At 43.0% G+C, this 18,149-nt stretch overlaps 1 protein-coding gene across 1 annotated transcript; it reads right to left on the reverse strand.

The window, feature by feature from the left end:
• Positions 1 to 2,129: 2,129 nt before the first annotated feature.
• satb1a (SATB homeobox 1a) lies at positions 2,130 to 17,112 on the reverse strand. The gene is made up of 11 exons (XM_008296745.1): positions 17,064 to 17,112; positions 15,439 to 15,668; positions 14,870 to 15,046; positions 14,659 to 14,785; positions 13,465 to 13,588; positions 12,213 to 12,324; positions 10,143 to 10,678; positions 7,365 to 7,562; positions 6,655 to 6,810; positions 4,698 to 4,901; positions 2,130 to 3,689 (listed from the first exon to the last, which is right to left on the reverse strand). The coding sequence occupies exons 2-11, from the start codon at positions 15,653 to 15,655 to the stop codon at positions 2,799 to 2,801; spliced, it is 2,742 nt and encodes a 913-aa protein (XP_008294967.1). The 5' UTR covers positions 15,656 to 15,668; positions 17,064 to 17,112; the 3' UTR covers positions 2,130 to 2,798.
• Between the last annotated feature and the right edge of the window lie 1,037 nt (positions 17,113 to 18,149).

Here is an 18,149-nt window from a genome sequence, read left to right on the forward strand (position 1 = left end):
TCACAAAGTGCTTCCAGCGGGAAAAAAAAGGCAAAACGCAAGAAAACATTAAATCAAAGCAGCAAGATGGTCATGATGGTGGGGGGGAACAGAAGTTCATGGGGTAATATATACAGGTGGAGGCATTAAATAACATTACTGGTTTAAATGTGTGCATTAGTCGTGGTGTTTGTGTGGTGTTGGGGGGCGGGTTCGCACAAAGCAGGAGTAATGACCATCATCGCTATTACCATCATCATCACAGGCTTGGCATTTCAAGAGCACCATTATCATCATTATTATAGCTAATATTACTGATGATGAGGCTTTCATGGCCTCTCGTTGGCCCTGACTAAGGTATTGTCATGGAAACAGATGACAGAAAAGATCATGACTTTATTGAATTACTCCATGAAGCTATTCTCGCCAAATGGGGCTTAAATGTTGTCTGTGTAGGAGCCGCAACGTGAAAAGTCCTGAGCAGAGACATATGACAGTCAGATGCGGAGAGGGGGGGGGCAGAAACGTGGATGAAAATAGCAGTTCACACCGAATAAAGTAAAGGAAAGAATAAAAAAAAAGAGAGAGACTTAGGGTAGAAAACACTGTCAGCACTGAGGGGCATGTGATTGTGAGAGTCACAGATCCGCTGGTACAGAGTGGTGATCAGCACAGAGGACTACTGTCTGACGGCAGGAAACAATAACACAATTCACAGACAGTCACATAAGAGAAAATAATAAGCACTAACACTGATGCAAACAGTGGGCTTTAGAATTAATGATTTCATCTTTAATAGATCTTTAACAGCGGTTAAAGTAGTAGTGATAATTTGTCTTATTTTTGTACCTATCTGCTTGTTTCAAAGTGTCTTTCTTGTGTGATAAATCTTATAAACTCTCCCAAAATACATTGCTAATTCATGCAAACTGACTATTTTTGATATCACCTACGGGTATTATCCTACTTAAGATGAATGCAACCACCTTATTGTCTGTCGGAAAACAGAAATAGCGTGATGGCCTTCCAGCTATTTTCTGTGTGCTCACACAGCGTTGGTCACGAGGTTGTAAAGGTTATAAACCTCAGTTTAAATCTCCTCGTGGGAAATATGATGTGTCACTCTCTGTATGAAAAGGATACACTTTTTATTATGATGAAAGGGATCCGCTGAGCAAAATGAACTAAATTCAGTACGATTAACAGATTGTTGTTGTCTAAAGGTAGTGGTCCAGGCTTACACAAATATTCTTACTCAGATTGCTTGTGGAAAAAGTGGTTTACTACTGGAAGATCAGATGGTTGAAACACATTAAAGTAACCAACACTTACAATTAGGACACAGTTAAAGTTTGCATTTTAGCAAATCCTGCAAATTTTGTCGAGATATTTTATGTGCATTCTTTCCAGTGGGGCTGATTGCTATGCAAAAAAATCATGTTTTTGCAGGTATTGCAATATGAGTCACAATTTTAGTGCATATATCTGTCATTTCTTTTCTACTGGAAAAAAAAAAAAACCTGATGATGTGATTTTTTTTTGCTGCACTCTAACCTAAACAAGCACTTAAAGTCTGGTGAATATGATTTGTAGGCTGGGGCATCTCTGTAGCACCACAATGGTTCATTTCTAACAGTATTTTGCAACACATTTAACCTTTATCCAAAAAAAGAAAATGTAGCTCTTGTCAATAAGATATTGTACTTGGCCATATTATGATTAATTCTTTAGCCTTACTGTCTACAATTCTTCCTCCATGAAGAAACACTGTGCACGCAACACTCTGTGTGAACCATAAATAATAATAAAAAAAAGAACTTTGAGACTTTTAAAATAGCTACAGTATATTTTTAGAGGCTGACATGCATCAGTAGAAACACTGTATGTAAACTACAATGTGTTTAGAAGCAAATTTGTTCTTTCGCGACATAACAGAAGTTGATATTGTTAACAAATGTGAGAAGTAGGACCAGACATGAACTCATTTCCAGTAAAAATGTTCCACGTGTAATTCAGTTTCGGTAACTCGTCCATTGCTTCATTTTTAACCGTCACTGTTTTTAAATGATTATACTTGAAGTTCATTGGATACTGTATAATGCCATCATGTCTGTAGTATATTACGTGCGTTACACAGATCCACTTTTTTCCTAATAAACATTGAATTCAAAGCAAAAACAGGAAACTTGATATTTAATATGATGTGACAGACAAACATAAACAGTGAGATTCATGAAGGAAACAGCTTTAAATGACTTAAGTCTGAGCCAAACCATGTTTTAAAATGTAGTAAAAATAAAAATAGAAACATGGATCATTAAAAAAAACTAAACAAAAAACAACTGATTGGCAGTGCCACTTTCTACAAGGCATTTCTGGTATGAACATTTCTCAAAAATGTACATCAGTCAATCAATTACTCTTTTTAAATAGTGATATGTAATCTGAGGCTCATTGTATTGGCTCCCATTATTTCAGACATGTATCTACACACAGAAACATTATCTGTACACATAGTCACAGTAAACTCTGTCTCAAGTGCATTAAGGATCCTCAAATCACACAACAGCTTTCTATATAAATACATCATATAAGTCTCTGCTCATGAAAGCTGTGGCAGAAACAGTAAGAATGAGTCTTTCCACAGTGTCACACGCCAAAAAACAAATCAACACTGAAACACTGTGAATCTGTACCGCAACGATGTGCAACTGTGGCTAAGTTGCGTTTGTACCAGGGTTGCGGCATATTTAGAGAAGAAAAGCACCTGTTTTGTGGCTCACAGGGAACATATGGCTTCTTCAAGCTCTGTCACTGGGTCAGATGTGACTCTCCTGCTCCTCCTTCATAGGAGGAAGGGTTTGAGTGCCGACATCCAGTTCTTTCAAAACAGTTACCTCGCTTGTTTCATTTCTCCCTGTTTGCTTCTCCTCCTCCTTTTGCTCAGTTTCAGTCTTTTCATCGCCTTCCTCTTCCAGTTCCTGTGTAGTTGCATCTGCCTGTGAGGGGTTCGGGTCTGTACAGCCGTGCTGGTTGTCCTGACTGTGTTTTGGGCTCCAGCTGCGGTCTTGGATTTGTCCTCGGTATTGGCTATTGAAGAAGCTGCGGATGGTGTGTTTGGGTAAGCCCAGCTGTGCAGACAGAGTGTGGACCGCCTCCTCGTCTGGGTTGAGGCCCACATCCTGGATGAAGCTCTGCAGGATTCCCAAGGCCTCACTGGACACGTTCAACCCCTCACCTCGGACTTCATCTCGACCTCCGTTATGATCTGCCCCGGAGCAAACCCCAACCCCACCGTGGTCCTCATTCTTCACACTGGGCCACTTCACAGACAGCTTCTCCTTAACCTTGCCCTTTTTGTTGTCTCCAGTGATGTCATCCATGCCTTCCTTGGCCACATTTCCATCCCTGACCTGCTCACCGCTCTCTGTGCTGTTGTCCCTCAGTCTTCCAGTACAACCCCAGTCCCCGCCCAGACTGCCCCTGTCCCCTCTTCCCCCCTCAACCCAGTCCTTACTGTCCCCTCTGTCACTACTGCTGCTTCTGCCCTGCAATCGTACTCTCAAATGCCCCCAGGTGGCCCCGGCGTCGGCCTCCGCCGGTGATGCGGTGCAGGGTTGCCGTGGAGACAGATGAGGTCCGGCCTCGGGCTGCAGTGGCTGATGGGGCTGAAGATGGTGTTGCTGTGGCATCGGGGAGTTTCGCTGATACTGACGACAGAAATTAGAGGTAATTACAGTAAAAAGTCACAGTTGGTCAGCTAATTTCTGTAATGATAATGTGGATGTTATTTAACTTTAACTTTGTTTTGGGGTGAAGTGAAAATGAAGTCAGCTTGCATGAAAATGCTTTTGTATGATTTGAAGTGATACATCTTAATTAGAAGGAATAATTACTGTTTTTTTATGTGCATATAACCTTTATTGATCATTTCCTGATTCTGAATGTATTAACTGTATGAACTGATGGCTGGCATGGTGTCGGCCTGTGGTTAAATTATTATTATTGTCACCCAATATGACCTTTTTCTTACTGTGTTGCTTGAAGACAGAGCCAGTGGGGCTGTGACCACATCTATTTAAATGTGTGCTGTGTGTACATATTGGCTGGGTACCAAGATGAGCAAAGCCAGGACATGCTAATCTGCCCTTCGCAAGAAATCAAAGCTAGTGTGGACTGTTTGATCTGGATCTGCTTGGTTTTCACATGTGAGGTGCTCTACAATGCTGGACTGATGTCCACAGAGCAAATCAGAATGTGAACCTGCCCACGTGTAGCTGTCTTGTCTTTTTTTTTTGTCTAATATTGCAGCAGGATGTCATACAACATACTGCTCACTCACAAACAGCGCAATGCACAACGAGATTTTCACATGTCAGCCGCGAGTGTGTGCTATAATCAAGCCATCAATCAAATGTACAAGTAATGGAAGTGAAAGAAAAATAAATAATCAGCCTCATGGATCATTGCTTAATGTGGTAATCATCTTTGTTTCTGACATCTTTGGCATTTAGCTGTCATTACCGTGCTGCTTTTCCGCTGCACACCCATGAGATCTATTGGCATTCAATGTGATGTATTTTCTTTTTGTGCTGCTACTATAGCTAGTACCACAGCATGGAAAAAAAAAACCCTGTATGTCTGATGATTATCTACCTAGTCCAGAACAGCTGTCTGTGAGTGATAATACTGTATTCATCTTGTTTTTCTAGGCTTACCAGTGTATTGTCATTGCTGAGCAGTGAGAGCCTGTCAGCGCAGTGCTGCTGTGCTGTCATGTTGCTGCTCTCCTGTTCGTAGATGGCATCTCGTTCAGTCTGCGACAGGCTGAGGAACCGCTGGATCATGCACAGGTTCTCCCACAGGGTCCGGTTCTCTGGGCTGGGATCCTCCTTCCATCGCAGCAGCTCACACAGCCAGCCCTGCATGCGGAAGATACAGCACACACACAATAACCTTTGTGTAAAGGTATGTGTGAGACTGAGCAAATGAAAATGACACGAATTGGTCTGTCTTTTACCCGGAGGTCAAGCTACTTTTTCAGCACACATGCATGCTACTGATGTGCTCTGAAACAAGCCCCTGAAACCCAGTGAGCTCCTCTGCAGCACATCTGTCCATTAGCTATGCTTTATTAACATATCCTAAGAATTTAAATACATTATGTTGGTCTTACTGTCTGCCAAGTGATTTCACAGACATCTGCCAGTTAACTTAGGCTAACCTCGCTATGCAACATGCAAAAGCTAAAAAGTGTATGTTTGTCGGCTGCCGAGTAATTAGGAAAATTAAAAAATAAGGTAAAATGCTATACAAGTATACGAGCAAATTTACTCACCAAATATATTTATGCAGAATTGTTTTCCAGAATGTAAGAACTTTAATAGATATTAATGGTTTTAATTGCAAAATTGCAGGTGAGAATTTAAAAAAAACTAAAATTTTCCGCTTTTCCTTGCACTATAAAACCAAATTCTTGATTATTTTCTTTTCACGTTGACACAACTGGTTTCTGTTTGTTATTAATATCCAAACATGAGCCAAAAAAGGTACATTAAAAGATGCTGTACTGGCTAATCTGCAGATCACAGTCAGATTTCCTCATCAGCTTGAATTGTTTGAGCATCACCAGGGTAGAAACTTGTGAGTGGCAGACTGAGGAACGTAAAGCCAAGCTGGTTTCAGATTCATGAACTGGAGCATGATTATGCTTGCAAGCAGGCTGATATGCTCACACACACACACACATATATATAGACACACGCATACACCTGGCTGAAGCCCAACTCTAGCACACAATGCCATCCAGATGCACAGTGCAGATAGAACAGAGAGATCCAGCATGGTTCTGCCTGCCAAACAACCGGGTAATACGGAGAGAGAGGGGAATAGAGATGGAGAGAGCGAGAGAGCAAAAGAGAACGTAGAGAAAGTAAGGTAAAAATGGGGGCCAGCGAAGAGATAGAAAAAGAACCTCGGGGGTTTTGGACCACCTGGCTGTACTGGCATGACCGCTGAATGACCTCTAAATGTCTTAATGATGAGGAGAGAGAGAGAGAGAGAGAGAGAGAGGGAGCAAAGTTACAGGGAGAAAGAAGAAAGGAGGGAAAAATGGAAAGAAAGAAGTTAAAAATTGGAGGTACGCTCGAGAGGAAGAGAAAACGAGACAGCTAAAATCCCCCCATTCCATGAAGGGAAATTATCCTCAAAACAAAAGGCAATAACAAGCTTATGGGGCCGCCATAAAAATGAGAACAATAAACACTCAAATCGTGCTTGTGTGCATATTTGTATTTGTGCATTTGCGCGTCTGTGTGCGCTTGTGTAATCGTGTGTAGTTGCATGCGCTTGTACAGTATGTCTGTGTGTACAAGCGAACAGTGTGTGCGTGCGTGCGTGCGTGTGTGTGTGTGTGTGTATGCCGACTATTAAAGTGATAATTTAGGGCACAATAGCAGTCTGATGCTCTGATGATAGTCCTCTGCAGAGTACAGCTGCTGGTTGATTATCTGGGCTTTCCTCCACATGCACACTAGCCATCCCTGCTTCAACTGAGGCAATGGAGTCATCGTAACTGCTAAATGTGAACATTTGATCAAGTAGTGGAGACCATCCGGTACCCATACGTGTGGGTTCGGGATAAGACATCAGACTTCATTACAAGAAAGCAAGCACCTGACTCTTGGAGGCGGCCACCTTTGCAAACAGAGCCTGAGACACCTTGGCTCTCTTCATCTCATGCTGAATGTCCTCATAGATGGAGGCGCTGACACTGAGAACACAGCTGTCTGTCCTCAGCCCTCTGTCTGCTGTAATTGGGGACAGTCTTGCCTGAAAGACACAGGTGAGAAGATAGGAGATCGGGGTTTGAGTACAAGCTGCACAAAGTAGGCTAATGGGCAGTGGGGTGAAATTAAAACAGAGCGCAGACAAAAGTTTTCAGAAATGTGAAGCCAGTGAGGGGTCGTATCCGTTATGCAGCCCTAGAGGTGCCTGTATTTGGGGCGAAAAATGGTTTTTAAAAAATCAGCAGAGGGATTTAAAAATGTGGGGGAAAAAAGCCTTACAAAAGGAGCTATAGGAAGTTAGAAGGACCACTGCACTGATACAGTTCACATCAAGTTTTCTGCAGTGTTGGAAAATCAAATAACAGAAGAAGAAGAAAAAATCACATTCTCACTTTTTTTCAAATGTCAGTCCAAGATGATCAAGAAGCAAAGCCTCTGTATCAAGCCTACAATCATGATGGTGGCCTAAAGGCAGTATTTGTGCACAATCCAGCAATATAACAGTGCTCTGTTTAAGAGGAGAGACTCATCATTTAAACAACAGGTTCATGACGCTGACTTTTGGTTTCATGTCTTTCAGTCTTTCCTCCCGCTGACCTGTGTGGATCTGGGTGGTGTGTTGTTGCAGGTAGGCGTGAACCCAGTCAGGCTTCTCTCCTTCTCCTCCTGGTAGAATCTCTCCCTCTCAGCCTCGGGGAGCTGCAGGAAGCTGTACATGGCCCGCAGGTTGACCAGCAGAGACTGGGAGGCATGTTTGGGATCCTCCTCCTTTCGCAGGATCTCTGAGAGCAGACCCTGTTGAACACACACGAACACACGTAAGCCGATACTCACTGCTTAGTATATTTCAACAAAAACACAATGCTCCCAGTCCCAGTGAGCACAAACTGTGATTTCAGTGTTGATTTCTTGTTGAGAACTGGGTGATATTCAGTATGAATACCTGTTTAGTCACAACCATGACCTGGATGGCTGAGAATCTTCGTAGACAAACCTGTTTCGTCATTTTGATCATTTGTTCAGTTGTAGGCTGAAGGAAAGATGATAACACTTAGTGTGAAGGAACTCCTCCAAAGTCATGAAAATAAGGTGCCGCACCACGTCGAGAACAATAAAGCTGGTAGTTTAAAAGTGAAGAACATATAAAACAAGCAAAAAGGAATAATAATGCCTCTCCCAATTCTTTATAATGGAAATCTTTCGTATTTGTCAGTGATCCAAAGAGGATCTGAGCTACCATAAATTTAAATACATAAATCCTATAATAATGCATATGTATACCTAAAAGTCTCCAAAATTATATTACCATAGTAGGTGAAATGTGATGCAGACAGATAAGTAGCTTCAGTGCATGTAATGTTTTTATATAAAATCCCATGAATATGGATAAATATAGCTGTGTGCTGCCAACAACAGAAAATAAGCATTTGCACAATGACTACTGTAACACACATGCTAAAGCTTTGACTACAACCGTTGTCTTTGCCCTTCCAGTATGTTGAAGCTGTAGCGTCTTTTTTTCTTCTTCAGTAAATAGGTCACAAGTACGATTTCCTGCTTTGACTTTTGGGGATGAAAATTTTCACTCTTGCAAATCCAAATAAAATATGGTCTGACTGTGAACATTCAGTCCACGACTTCAAATAGTTTGGGCAAAAACTTTGGAACTTTTTCTGCGTATCTTTTTGAAAGTGCTCACGGGGATGAACTCTTTCAGACACATCTGTGTATACTGCTTCTGGATTCCTATTCTAAGAAAACAGTTGGTGGTTTAAAACTGTCGTTGGGGAATTCACAGACTCTAAGAAGTGATCTGACACTGAACTCCCACGTATAACCACAACTAATTGTTTTACAGTTTGGTTTTTGTTTGAATTATTTAAACACAGTAGGATGATTTAATTAGCGATCTTTAGAGTTACCGTTACTCTTGATGTAGTTAGGCCAGCTGTTTAAACCTGTTTCCAGTTGTTGCCTGTAGCTTTTTAGTTAGCAAACAGATATGAGAGTTACTGATGCTCTCATTTAACTCTAAACTGCAACATTTCTTCAAAGAAGAGAAAAATAACACTCAGTTGGACAGCAGGATGACAGATGTCCAATTTGCAGCCAAACGCAAAGATAACACTGATTTCTTTTCATTGGTTTTTTATGTTCAACACTTAGGCACACGGAATAATTCAGTTCAAAGACCCAGACAATCTTTAAGGCATCACACATACAAAGATAGATCTCATACGAAAGATTATGTGTTCTTGCATTGTCTTCATGCAAAGATCGCATATATAAAGTTTCATATGAGCCTGAGGAAATTTCACACAAGCTCCCCATATCCAACCATGGATCCCATTCAAAGAGGCATCCTGACAAAATCTTGCAGTTTAGTGTTTCACAGCCAGTTCCTTGTCACTGCTAAGCGTTCCACTCGCCTGTACAGCTAGCATTATTCTGCGTGTATCTGTCTATGCAAACACCGTATGCAAATTGTAGGGCTTCCTTCCTGAAAAGAAATCAGATTTCACGCTGGCAGAGAAATGGCAAGAGAGGAAACAGCCTTCTTATTCAAATCATGGATCACCGTTGGATCAACCCAGCAAACCCCGCCTTCCAAAGAGACGGGGGCTTTATGTGAATCGTCAGATGACAAATGCTTCCTTCACTTCTAGATGACGTTTTGGCATCGTGCCCAACTCACACGGCTGGCACCAGAGCACCTTGGACTTGGCAACAGGGAAACACGGGGGTGGATAATAACTAACTCCGCTTATTGTGATGAAAATGATAATGATGGTAATAATAATAATAACAACGGGCTTAGCCTGTCCTTTGAGCCCCATATCTGTGGGCGCGTTGGTGCATCTGAGATGACGTACACAGAAAATGTAGAATTTTAGTGTTGGAAACGACCGTAGAGGGAGATATGGATACAAAATGAGGGACTCCATGGGGGCGAAGATCTAGAAAGACTTTAAGAAAAAAAAAGATTCAATAACCAAACGAATTAGAGATGAAATGAATAGAAGGGTCGCCAGAGTGAAAGGTGGCAAGATGGAAGGACGGTGAGATAGGAGAAGAGGTAGGGAGAGAGACACAGCATTTCTCCGAGGGGTTGTGATTAGTTGGCCTAGCAGCTGCTTCAGTGCTGGCACCGGCTTTGTGCTGCAGAGAGCTGGCACAAACACACACACTCGTACACATGCATACACACATGCACAGGGGGAGGGGGCACTGCGGCAAAGGCCATGCCAATGTGCCAACCATCAGACGCACATTTTCACAGGACGCATTATCGCTGCCATCGCAACACCAGAAAACGCAGGAGGTAATAACCACCAAACTGTTCTTCCTCTCCGCCCCCTCCCCCCCCCAGCATACCTGGGTCCTGTTAAAGGCCACCCGAGCAAAGATGGCCTGGGAGATGCCCGCTCGCTTCAGTTCCTCCCTCACACACTGGTAGATGTCGCTTGGCACGTCTGTGGGTCCCAAAGAAGACCCTGCCGATGTCTGATTTTGCAGCCCGGCTGCAGGGCCTCCCCCTGGGCCACACTGGGCCTGCTGTGGGGTTTGGGAATCCGGGGCTTTGGAGAAGACCGTGGCAGGAGGCCTCCCTACGGGCGGGTGGTTGAGATACTGCTGTGGTGACGACGAGAGACCCTGGCCGGCTAGCATGCGGCTGACAGCATACTGCTGGTTGAGAAACTGGGCCATCACCAGCTGCTGGTTGACCATGTGGGAGCTGAGAGGCTGGGTCACCAGAGCGGGAGGGTGCAGACTCAGCGGGGAGCGACCGCGAATATTGGCTACGGCAGCACGAGGGAAAATAAGGGTCGAGCTCTGATCAGTGGGGCTACCGGTGACTGGCTGCTGGGTCAGGGTGATATGTGTGGACTGGTCAGAGAAAGCGTCAATGTCTGAGGAAAGAAGAAGGAAAGCAGAGACAGACGTATGATTATCAACACATTTAATGCTACACATGAGTCCCAAATCAATACTACCAAAAACTAACCCAATAAAACATACTCAAACCAGCCACAATGCACTCTACCTGTGGTCAGTTCTCAATGTCATGCATTAAGGAAATGTTGGAGCTATACACTGCTGGAAAATTTAAACTAAACATTGTATGGTAGTGAATCATCTCCTGAAGCAATCTTGGAAAAAATAAATATTAAATCTTAAGAAAGAAAGTTTGCTTTCTCTTTGTTCAGTTTGCAGTAACATTCCAAAGTTGCTGTTTGATTTATGTCCAACGCTGTGGCTAGAAAAAACATATTTACTTTGGGAATTTCCTGTTTTTTTTCTATTAACTGGTCATAAAATCTATTCTGAGCTTCATCTAAGACACATAATTAAGTTTAGCTGTTGAGGTCATTCCACAGCATTTCTGTTGGGTCTGAGATCTGACTGGGCCACTCCATGAGGTGGATTTTCTTTCTCTGAAGCCACTCTGTGGAAGATTTAGGCTCCTTGTCTTGCTGCATCACACAGTTTCTACTGAGCTTTAGCTGGCAGACATCCACCCTGACATTATCCTATAAGATACCTTGACAAAATTGGAAGTTTTCGTACCACATGATGATGGCAAGCTGTCCGGGCCCAGAAGTAGCAAAGCAGCTAGAAATCATAGTGCTGTCTCTGCCGCACCTTTTAGAATAATGTTTTTGCGTCGTTGAACTTTTAATGCCATACATACAGCAGTAATGCATGTTCTCCTCACATGATTCGATCTTAGTTTCATAAGTTTTCCCAGTGGAGGGTCAAGGAAGGAGAACCAACAGAGGCTTCCTCTGTGAAGTCATGCACCATGAACAGAGACGTTAACCCAGTTAATGTGGGCTTCTTTTGTCCCTCATTGTGCATTTCGCATTCTACTTTTTAGTCATCTTTGCTGCCCACATCTAGGAAAAGTCGCTATAAATCATCTCCCTTTATAGTCTGTTTGTCAAAGAGATCAGTATCTAAGATGACTTTGTAACTCTTTCCAGCTGAGGGCTCTTATCTGTGAGGTCTGGTTCACACTCAAAATGTGTTTTTATGAGTCAGTATAGTTTCTTTCAAACACCTCCAATCTTGTTTCATTAATTAGACTTCAGGTTTGTCGACCTCTAACTTTGCTTAGCTTTTTCTGGATGTAATTAGCCTCAAGGTACACATACTGTCAGTGTTTGAAATGTGTACGCTATTTGGAAAATATGTAGATTTTTGATTTCAGTTAAAGTGTTTTGTTCATAATTGTAACTCAGATGAAGCTCAGACCGTAGTTTAATTTAATAATTTCTTGTCATATTTCAGAAATTGCACCATTTTTTTTTAGATAGCAACTGCTGAAAGACACCTAATATATATTACACGCTGCATATTTGTTGTATGTAGAATTGATTTGGGACATGGAGTTAAACTGAAAATGCACATTTAATGTTCACAGGCGTGATTGAAGTCCCTCACCCTTGAAGCACTTGGACTTCTTGAAGTGCTTGTACCATCGACCAAACTCGTGACACTTGGCAGCTGACACATTTGCATAGTAAGTGCTATTTACAATAGATGATATCATACTCTGAAACAGAGGGGAAAAGACAATAGAAATTCATTACGTTTTCCAGGCTCCTGCCATGGGCGGCCTGGGTGTCTCAGCTGTTCACACATCTGATATTAATGAACTCAGATCTGTGTTATTAAAAAGACCCCCAGGTAAATAGGATAATAAAGACAGATGAGTGTGTCAGTGTGTGTGTGTGAGCTGTGTGTGTTGGCATGTGTGTGTGTGTGTAGTGAAACAAAACACTAGAGGTCATCAGAGACTATGCCTCGCTGTTTCTCACACACACATATACACACATACACAGTTTTTCCCTGAAGACCGTCCTGTGCAATCTTTACATCTGATTACACCTTTCATCTTCTCATATTTATTTTAATCTGCTTCTTGCAAACAAGAGAGGGGGGTTAAGGGAGTGATAGGAAAGAGATGGGGGGGGAGCGAGAGAGATGGGGGAGGAAGGATTGGCTTGTATCTGATCTTAACACTGCAGAGAAGGAAGGAAAATATGAAGCAGAGAGAGATAGCGAGCACTTTCTCTTTATCAAACTGTAGATGTCCTACACACCCTCGGGCAAAATAACTGATAGACTAAGTTGATAATTATGAATATTCATAAAGAGGCCTTCCCCAAACACTGCATGATTAATGTAAATTATTTCTGCACTTGTGTCTGTATTTGCTTAATTAAACACACAAGAATTGAAGAAAAGATCTTAAAAGCAGATTTGGATGTTATTGCTGAATCAGTCAAGAGTGCAGAAAAAGCTAAATAGCAGCGAGTGAGAGTGATGGACAGATAATGTGAGAGAGAGTGAGACGGACGGTGAGGCGGACAGACAGATAGTGTGACAGGCAGACAGGCAAATAGGCAGGCAGTCGACAGGATCGTGATAGGCAGCAGCCCAGGCAGTATGGCTTTTTAAGAGATAGCCATCTCTCTTTATCTGCCTCTCTCTCCTGCGCTCTGCCCCCACACCTTATCTAGCTCTGCATCTGGAGCTCCTGTCTAACTATTGGACCACACGCTCGCTCTTTGTCCTGCTTCAGAGTAGACACAAACACACACAGGACACGCAAGGGCAAAGACGTTACATGCACATGTTGAACTTAAGTCAAATTTTTTTTGTCTCCTTGCTCTATGTGTGTGTCTCCTACCTGGGACAGTGGACACTCTTTGGCCAGGGAGCTCTGGTTCATGTCCTTGAGGAGCTCCTTCAGAGCGTTTCTCACTGTGGAGTGACTCCACTGCTCCGCTGGCAAGTCCTCCAGCTTGGGGCAGCTAGACAAAGAAAAGAAAGACACTGAACTGCAGCAGTTTCATATATATTATAATTTAAAAGGGTGTACCAGCTCTGCTACACATTCGTCCCGCTCCAACTGGTGGAGGCAGATGGCCGCCCTCCCTGAGCCTGGTTCTGCTGGAGGTCTCCTCCTGTTAAAAGGGAATCAGTCCTCTCCACGGTCGCCATATGCCTGCTCATTGGGAATCTTCCAATTCATTGGGTTTTCCATGTGTAGTTTTGTAGGGTTCAATTTTTAAATTACTCAGGCAAACATCCATAATTAATAATACTGTAGGGTCTTAGTCTTACTGTTTTATTTGTATTTTATGTAATTTTGTATTCTGTCGTTACTATTATAATATTTAATATCAGGTAAATCAGCAATGCCAAGCTAATTTCTGTATTGGAAAGCAGTTTGACTCAACAGCTGTTGTTTTAAATGTGCCATATAAATTATGGGGACTTGACTTACGTATTGCACGTTCAAAAGACTTAAGGACTTCACATAATGTAAATTAATGACATCTTTCGTCAGACATTGGAGCAGAGTAGTCAGCAGAGTACGCCAATTCTAAAAAATGATCTTGTTGCTTGCTGTCTGTGTAAGATCCCAGGAAAGTATCCAGTCTAATGCAGAGCTAAGTTGTTGTTGACAGCCCTGCAGTAATCACACTCAGACTTTTATTCACACTCACAGCATGGACGTCTCGTCTAAACACTGAACCACATGCATGAAATGACTAATGTGTTAAAGCGCGCACACCCAGCGCAAACGAACGTCTGGGCTGTGAGAAGAAACTAAACACTTCAAATGTCACACAGTTGTGGCACACTGGGATGTTGGAGTAGAACAGAGCAATTGTTAATGCCATAAATAAACACGTGTTTTTTTTTCTACGATTAATCTAAATGGCACGTGTTAACTTCTCTGTTCTACTGTTTGGAAAAAAAAAAGCAAATGAGTATTGACATCAAGACATATGTTTGAGCCTTTAGACTCCACATAGTCACCATGTAGAACAGATCCTGACTGTAACTGCAGACAGATGTAATATCTGTTCTCTACCTGTGCAGCTGTATTTTAAGGGTGATAACGTGGTGAACATCCTGCAGCATATCGGCCACTGTGGCATCTGGAGCATCTGTTACGCAGGACAGAGGCACCGGGTTCCACCTGCCCACCTGGATCAGACCTGAACACACACACACACAAAAGTAAAAACTGAGAATGCTTGAAGGCACACCTGTGTTCTCTGTGTATTGCGTGTGATCTGTACCTTTAGCCTGTGCGGCAGAGCTGTGCGAGTATCCCAGTGTGAGCAGGGCCATCTCTATCAGCTGGTTAAACAGCAGATCTCTCTTGACCAACACAAACTCAGCATGCTCTTCCCTCCTCTCTCCCTCCAACAGGCTTTCCCTGTGCTCCACCACGCAGAACACCGGCAGCAGGCTCCCTGAGGTGACACAAATGATTTCATGCAACATGACATTTGGGAATGTAGTCGTAAGTAGTTCATTAGCTTATAAAGTAATGATTAATTTCGTTGTCATTTCCACATGCCGTTTTTTCTTTCTCTCAAACTAAATTATGCAATTCGTGTTTTTTAGTTGCCAAACTTCGTCAAAATCTAATCACATCTGAGCCAATCCTAATGAGAGTAACATTTACAGTGATGGTGGGAGAAGCCTCAGTTCATCAGATCACACACAGGAGTCACTGTACTGAAGATTCGATCTGTAAAGCTTCAAGTAAGTACAACTAAAAATATCTTTTAGAAGCGAGACCCCTCTGGGCTCCTTCTGTGCATCTATTCTCTGAAACCGTTCCCTGTTTCAGCCCGTGTACCTCTGGTGTGCCAGCTCTTGCCCTGTGGCCTCACTGCGGTAGGTTTCTGGGCCAGGCAGGGGTTTATGGCCACAGGACTTCCCTGCCGGCTCCTCTCCTGGCTCGACGGTCCCACCTCGTGTTGTTCCAGTCGCGCCAGCTTAGCGGGAGGGGCCCGCGGATCTACAACAAGATCACTGCCCTCAGCTTTCTTGATTCCATTGCACAGGGGATCCATCTGTGGTGTCACACTGATACAGAGACAGAGATACTTAAACATCAAAGACTGGACAAGGTAACCTCAAACACATCGCTTATATTATCTTGGTAGTTGGGGAGAGCGGGGCATGAGTTAATATAGTTTGGTTTTGGCTGAATAATTTAAAAAAAATATGAGTGTTAGATCAGTTAATTCAGTACCATGCTGCTATAGGTGGATACTGGATTCACACATCTGTTCATCTACTCATCCCTCATCTAACCTTCCATCCATCATGGAAGGCAAGATCAATACGAGATGGATAGATATATATGGATACTACCAACTTATCCATTCCTTTCCATCCATAATGGATAATGGATAAATACGTATGTGTGGATATCTACCTGTCTTTCCATCCATATCACGGATGGATGGATCATCTATTATCGTCAATTAACATTCAAACTGATGGATGTAAATCGATGTAGTATATTCACAATATTATATGCCATATAGGGATATTGACAGGAGACGGTGTCAGACATTGGCAAACGTATTTTTGGCTACAGAGTCGGCAGCACACGTGAAAATGACGAATTAAAAACATATTCATGAGCCACAGAACATAGTTTGGGAGCCAAAAGTCTGACAGAGCTTATTGTGATGGATGGATGTCTCACTCTGTGGGAATAAAGTAACTAGAATCAGTTTTTAATTTCAAAACCATGATCAAACTAACTCCTAACTTCAAAATGATTATTGAGAGAGCGTGAGGTTGGATTGGGATCATTGCACACACAACTTATTGATCGAAAAACACCTGCAATAAAAAGACTTTGATAGTGATCTCCAGGAAAACACAAACAAACTAATGAATAAAGAGAGACTGTCTTCTGGCAGTGTGGTAAACTGACCATCGTGTGTAACCATGGTGATGCTTTGGTGATCTGACCTAATATGTTTCCAAAGAAAATTACACATATTTTAAAGTAACTTTTCTAATGACAAACACAGTCATTGTAGCACAAATGCTCTGTCTGAATGTGCCCATTATCACTAAACAGCAATTAAATAATTGCACACTAAGTGCACACTTGTTTCTGTGAACCTGGTGAGTGCCAGGAGAGAATCTGTGTCAGTCATTTACAGTTCTGAGTCTAACAAGTAGCCTGCATTCAGAAAGCACAATGTTGACACACAAACACGGTCAGATGTGAAGGATATTCCTCTCAGCAACGAGGATGACCTTCACTCAGATGCAGCGATTAGAAAAAACCCTCTAAATCCGGCAAAAGTCCACTGAACGCTACAGTGCAGTTTCCCATAATAAACCCTGCTGTCATCTCCAGGCGCGCCGCTGCGATTCAGTTCGTTTTTAGCACCTAAATGAGCGCTAATCAGCCGACGTCTGATCCTGATGAAGTTTGATCGAGGTGAAACCAACCTGTTTCAGTCGGCACAACGTGCACGCCCGGCCTGCTATCATACATCAACAGTCCATTCCTGGAGACGCCGGCCGTATCCATATGTTTTGCTCGCTTCCATTGATCTCCAGATGAGGAACAGATCTCCCGCGTCCAGCTGTGGCTCTGTGCGCTCCCGTGCGTCCTTTCCCTTTTTTTTTCTTCTTCCCACTTACAATAAAATCGCTCGTTTACCACCGAGATCACCTCGTGTTTACTGTGTGAGTAGTTCTCTGTGTGTCTGCCCTCCCTTGTTCTCCGGCGGCGCGTCGCTTTTTTCCGATGGAACGATAAATTGGCCTCAGTGCAAGTTGGGAGCGACCTCCCATCCGGAGCGCCGGGACACGCTGCCTCTGTGGAGGAGAACAATGCGCGGCGAGGAGCTCCTGCAGGAGGATGCGAGGCTTCCGATCATGTACGAGGCTGCACCGCTGACTCCGGGACAGCAGTTGTTGGTTACACTTCAAAGCCTTGTGCGCACACGGAGATAGAGAGAGAGGGAGAGAGAGAGAGAGAGAGAGAGACCCCCAACACACACACTACACACACACACACACACTGCACAGACACACACACACACAGTCTCAGAAATACACGGACCCAGCTGCATTAACATATGGTGTAATAATGAATTCACTAGCGCGCTCCGTAAATGTATTAAATGTGACAATTGCGCATAAATCTATTTATTATGTTCTCCCGCATGCTGTGCACGCACTTATTATTGTCTTTAGGGTATTGGAGCTCTCCATGGTAACAAAGTGGAGCAGGACAAGGTGGAAAGTGGCTCACTGGCTGATATTAACTTTTGAAGGCTGATATTGTGTTGTCACAAGATTATCCATGGCTCATGTTTAATATGTTTCTGTTCCAAGAATGCGCTCCATATCCCATTAAGTTACAGTGGCAGGCCTATAATAAGCCAGACATAGCACTATAGGGGCTGTAGTGCTGTAAGTAGGCCTATACTATAGCAGTATAGAGTAACGTAGCAGCTTTTGTTATGCAAAAAACATGGTTGCTAGAGTTGCACAGCAGGATCATACTTCACATGGAAGTAACACAGG

This window comes from Stegastes partitus, unplaced genomic scaffold (genome assembly GCF_000690725.1).
Source record: "Stegastes partitus isolate 25-593 unplaced genomic scaffold, Stegastes_partitus-1.0.2 Scaffold1150, whole genome shotgun sequence".
Lineage (NCBI taxonomy): Eukaryota > Metazoa > Chordata > Actinopteri > Pomacentridae > Stegastes > Stegastes partitus.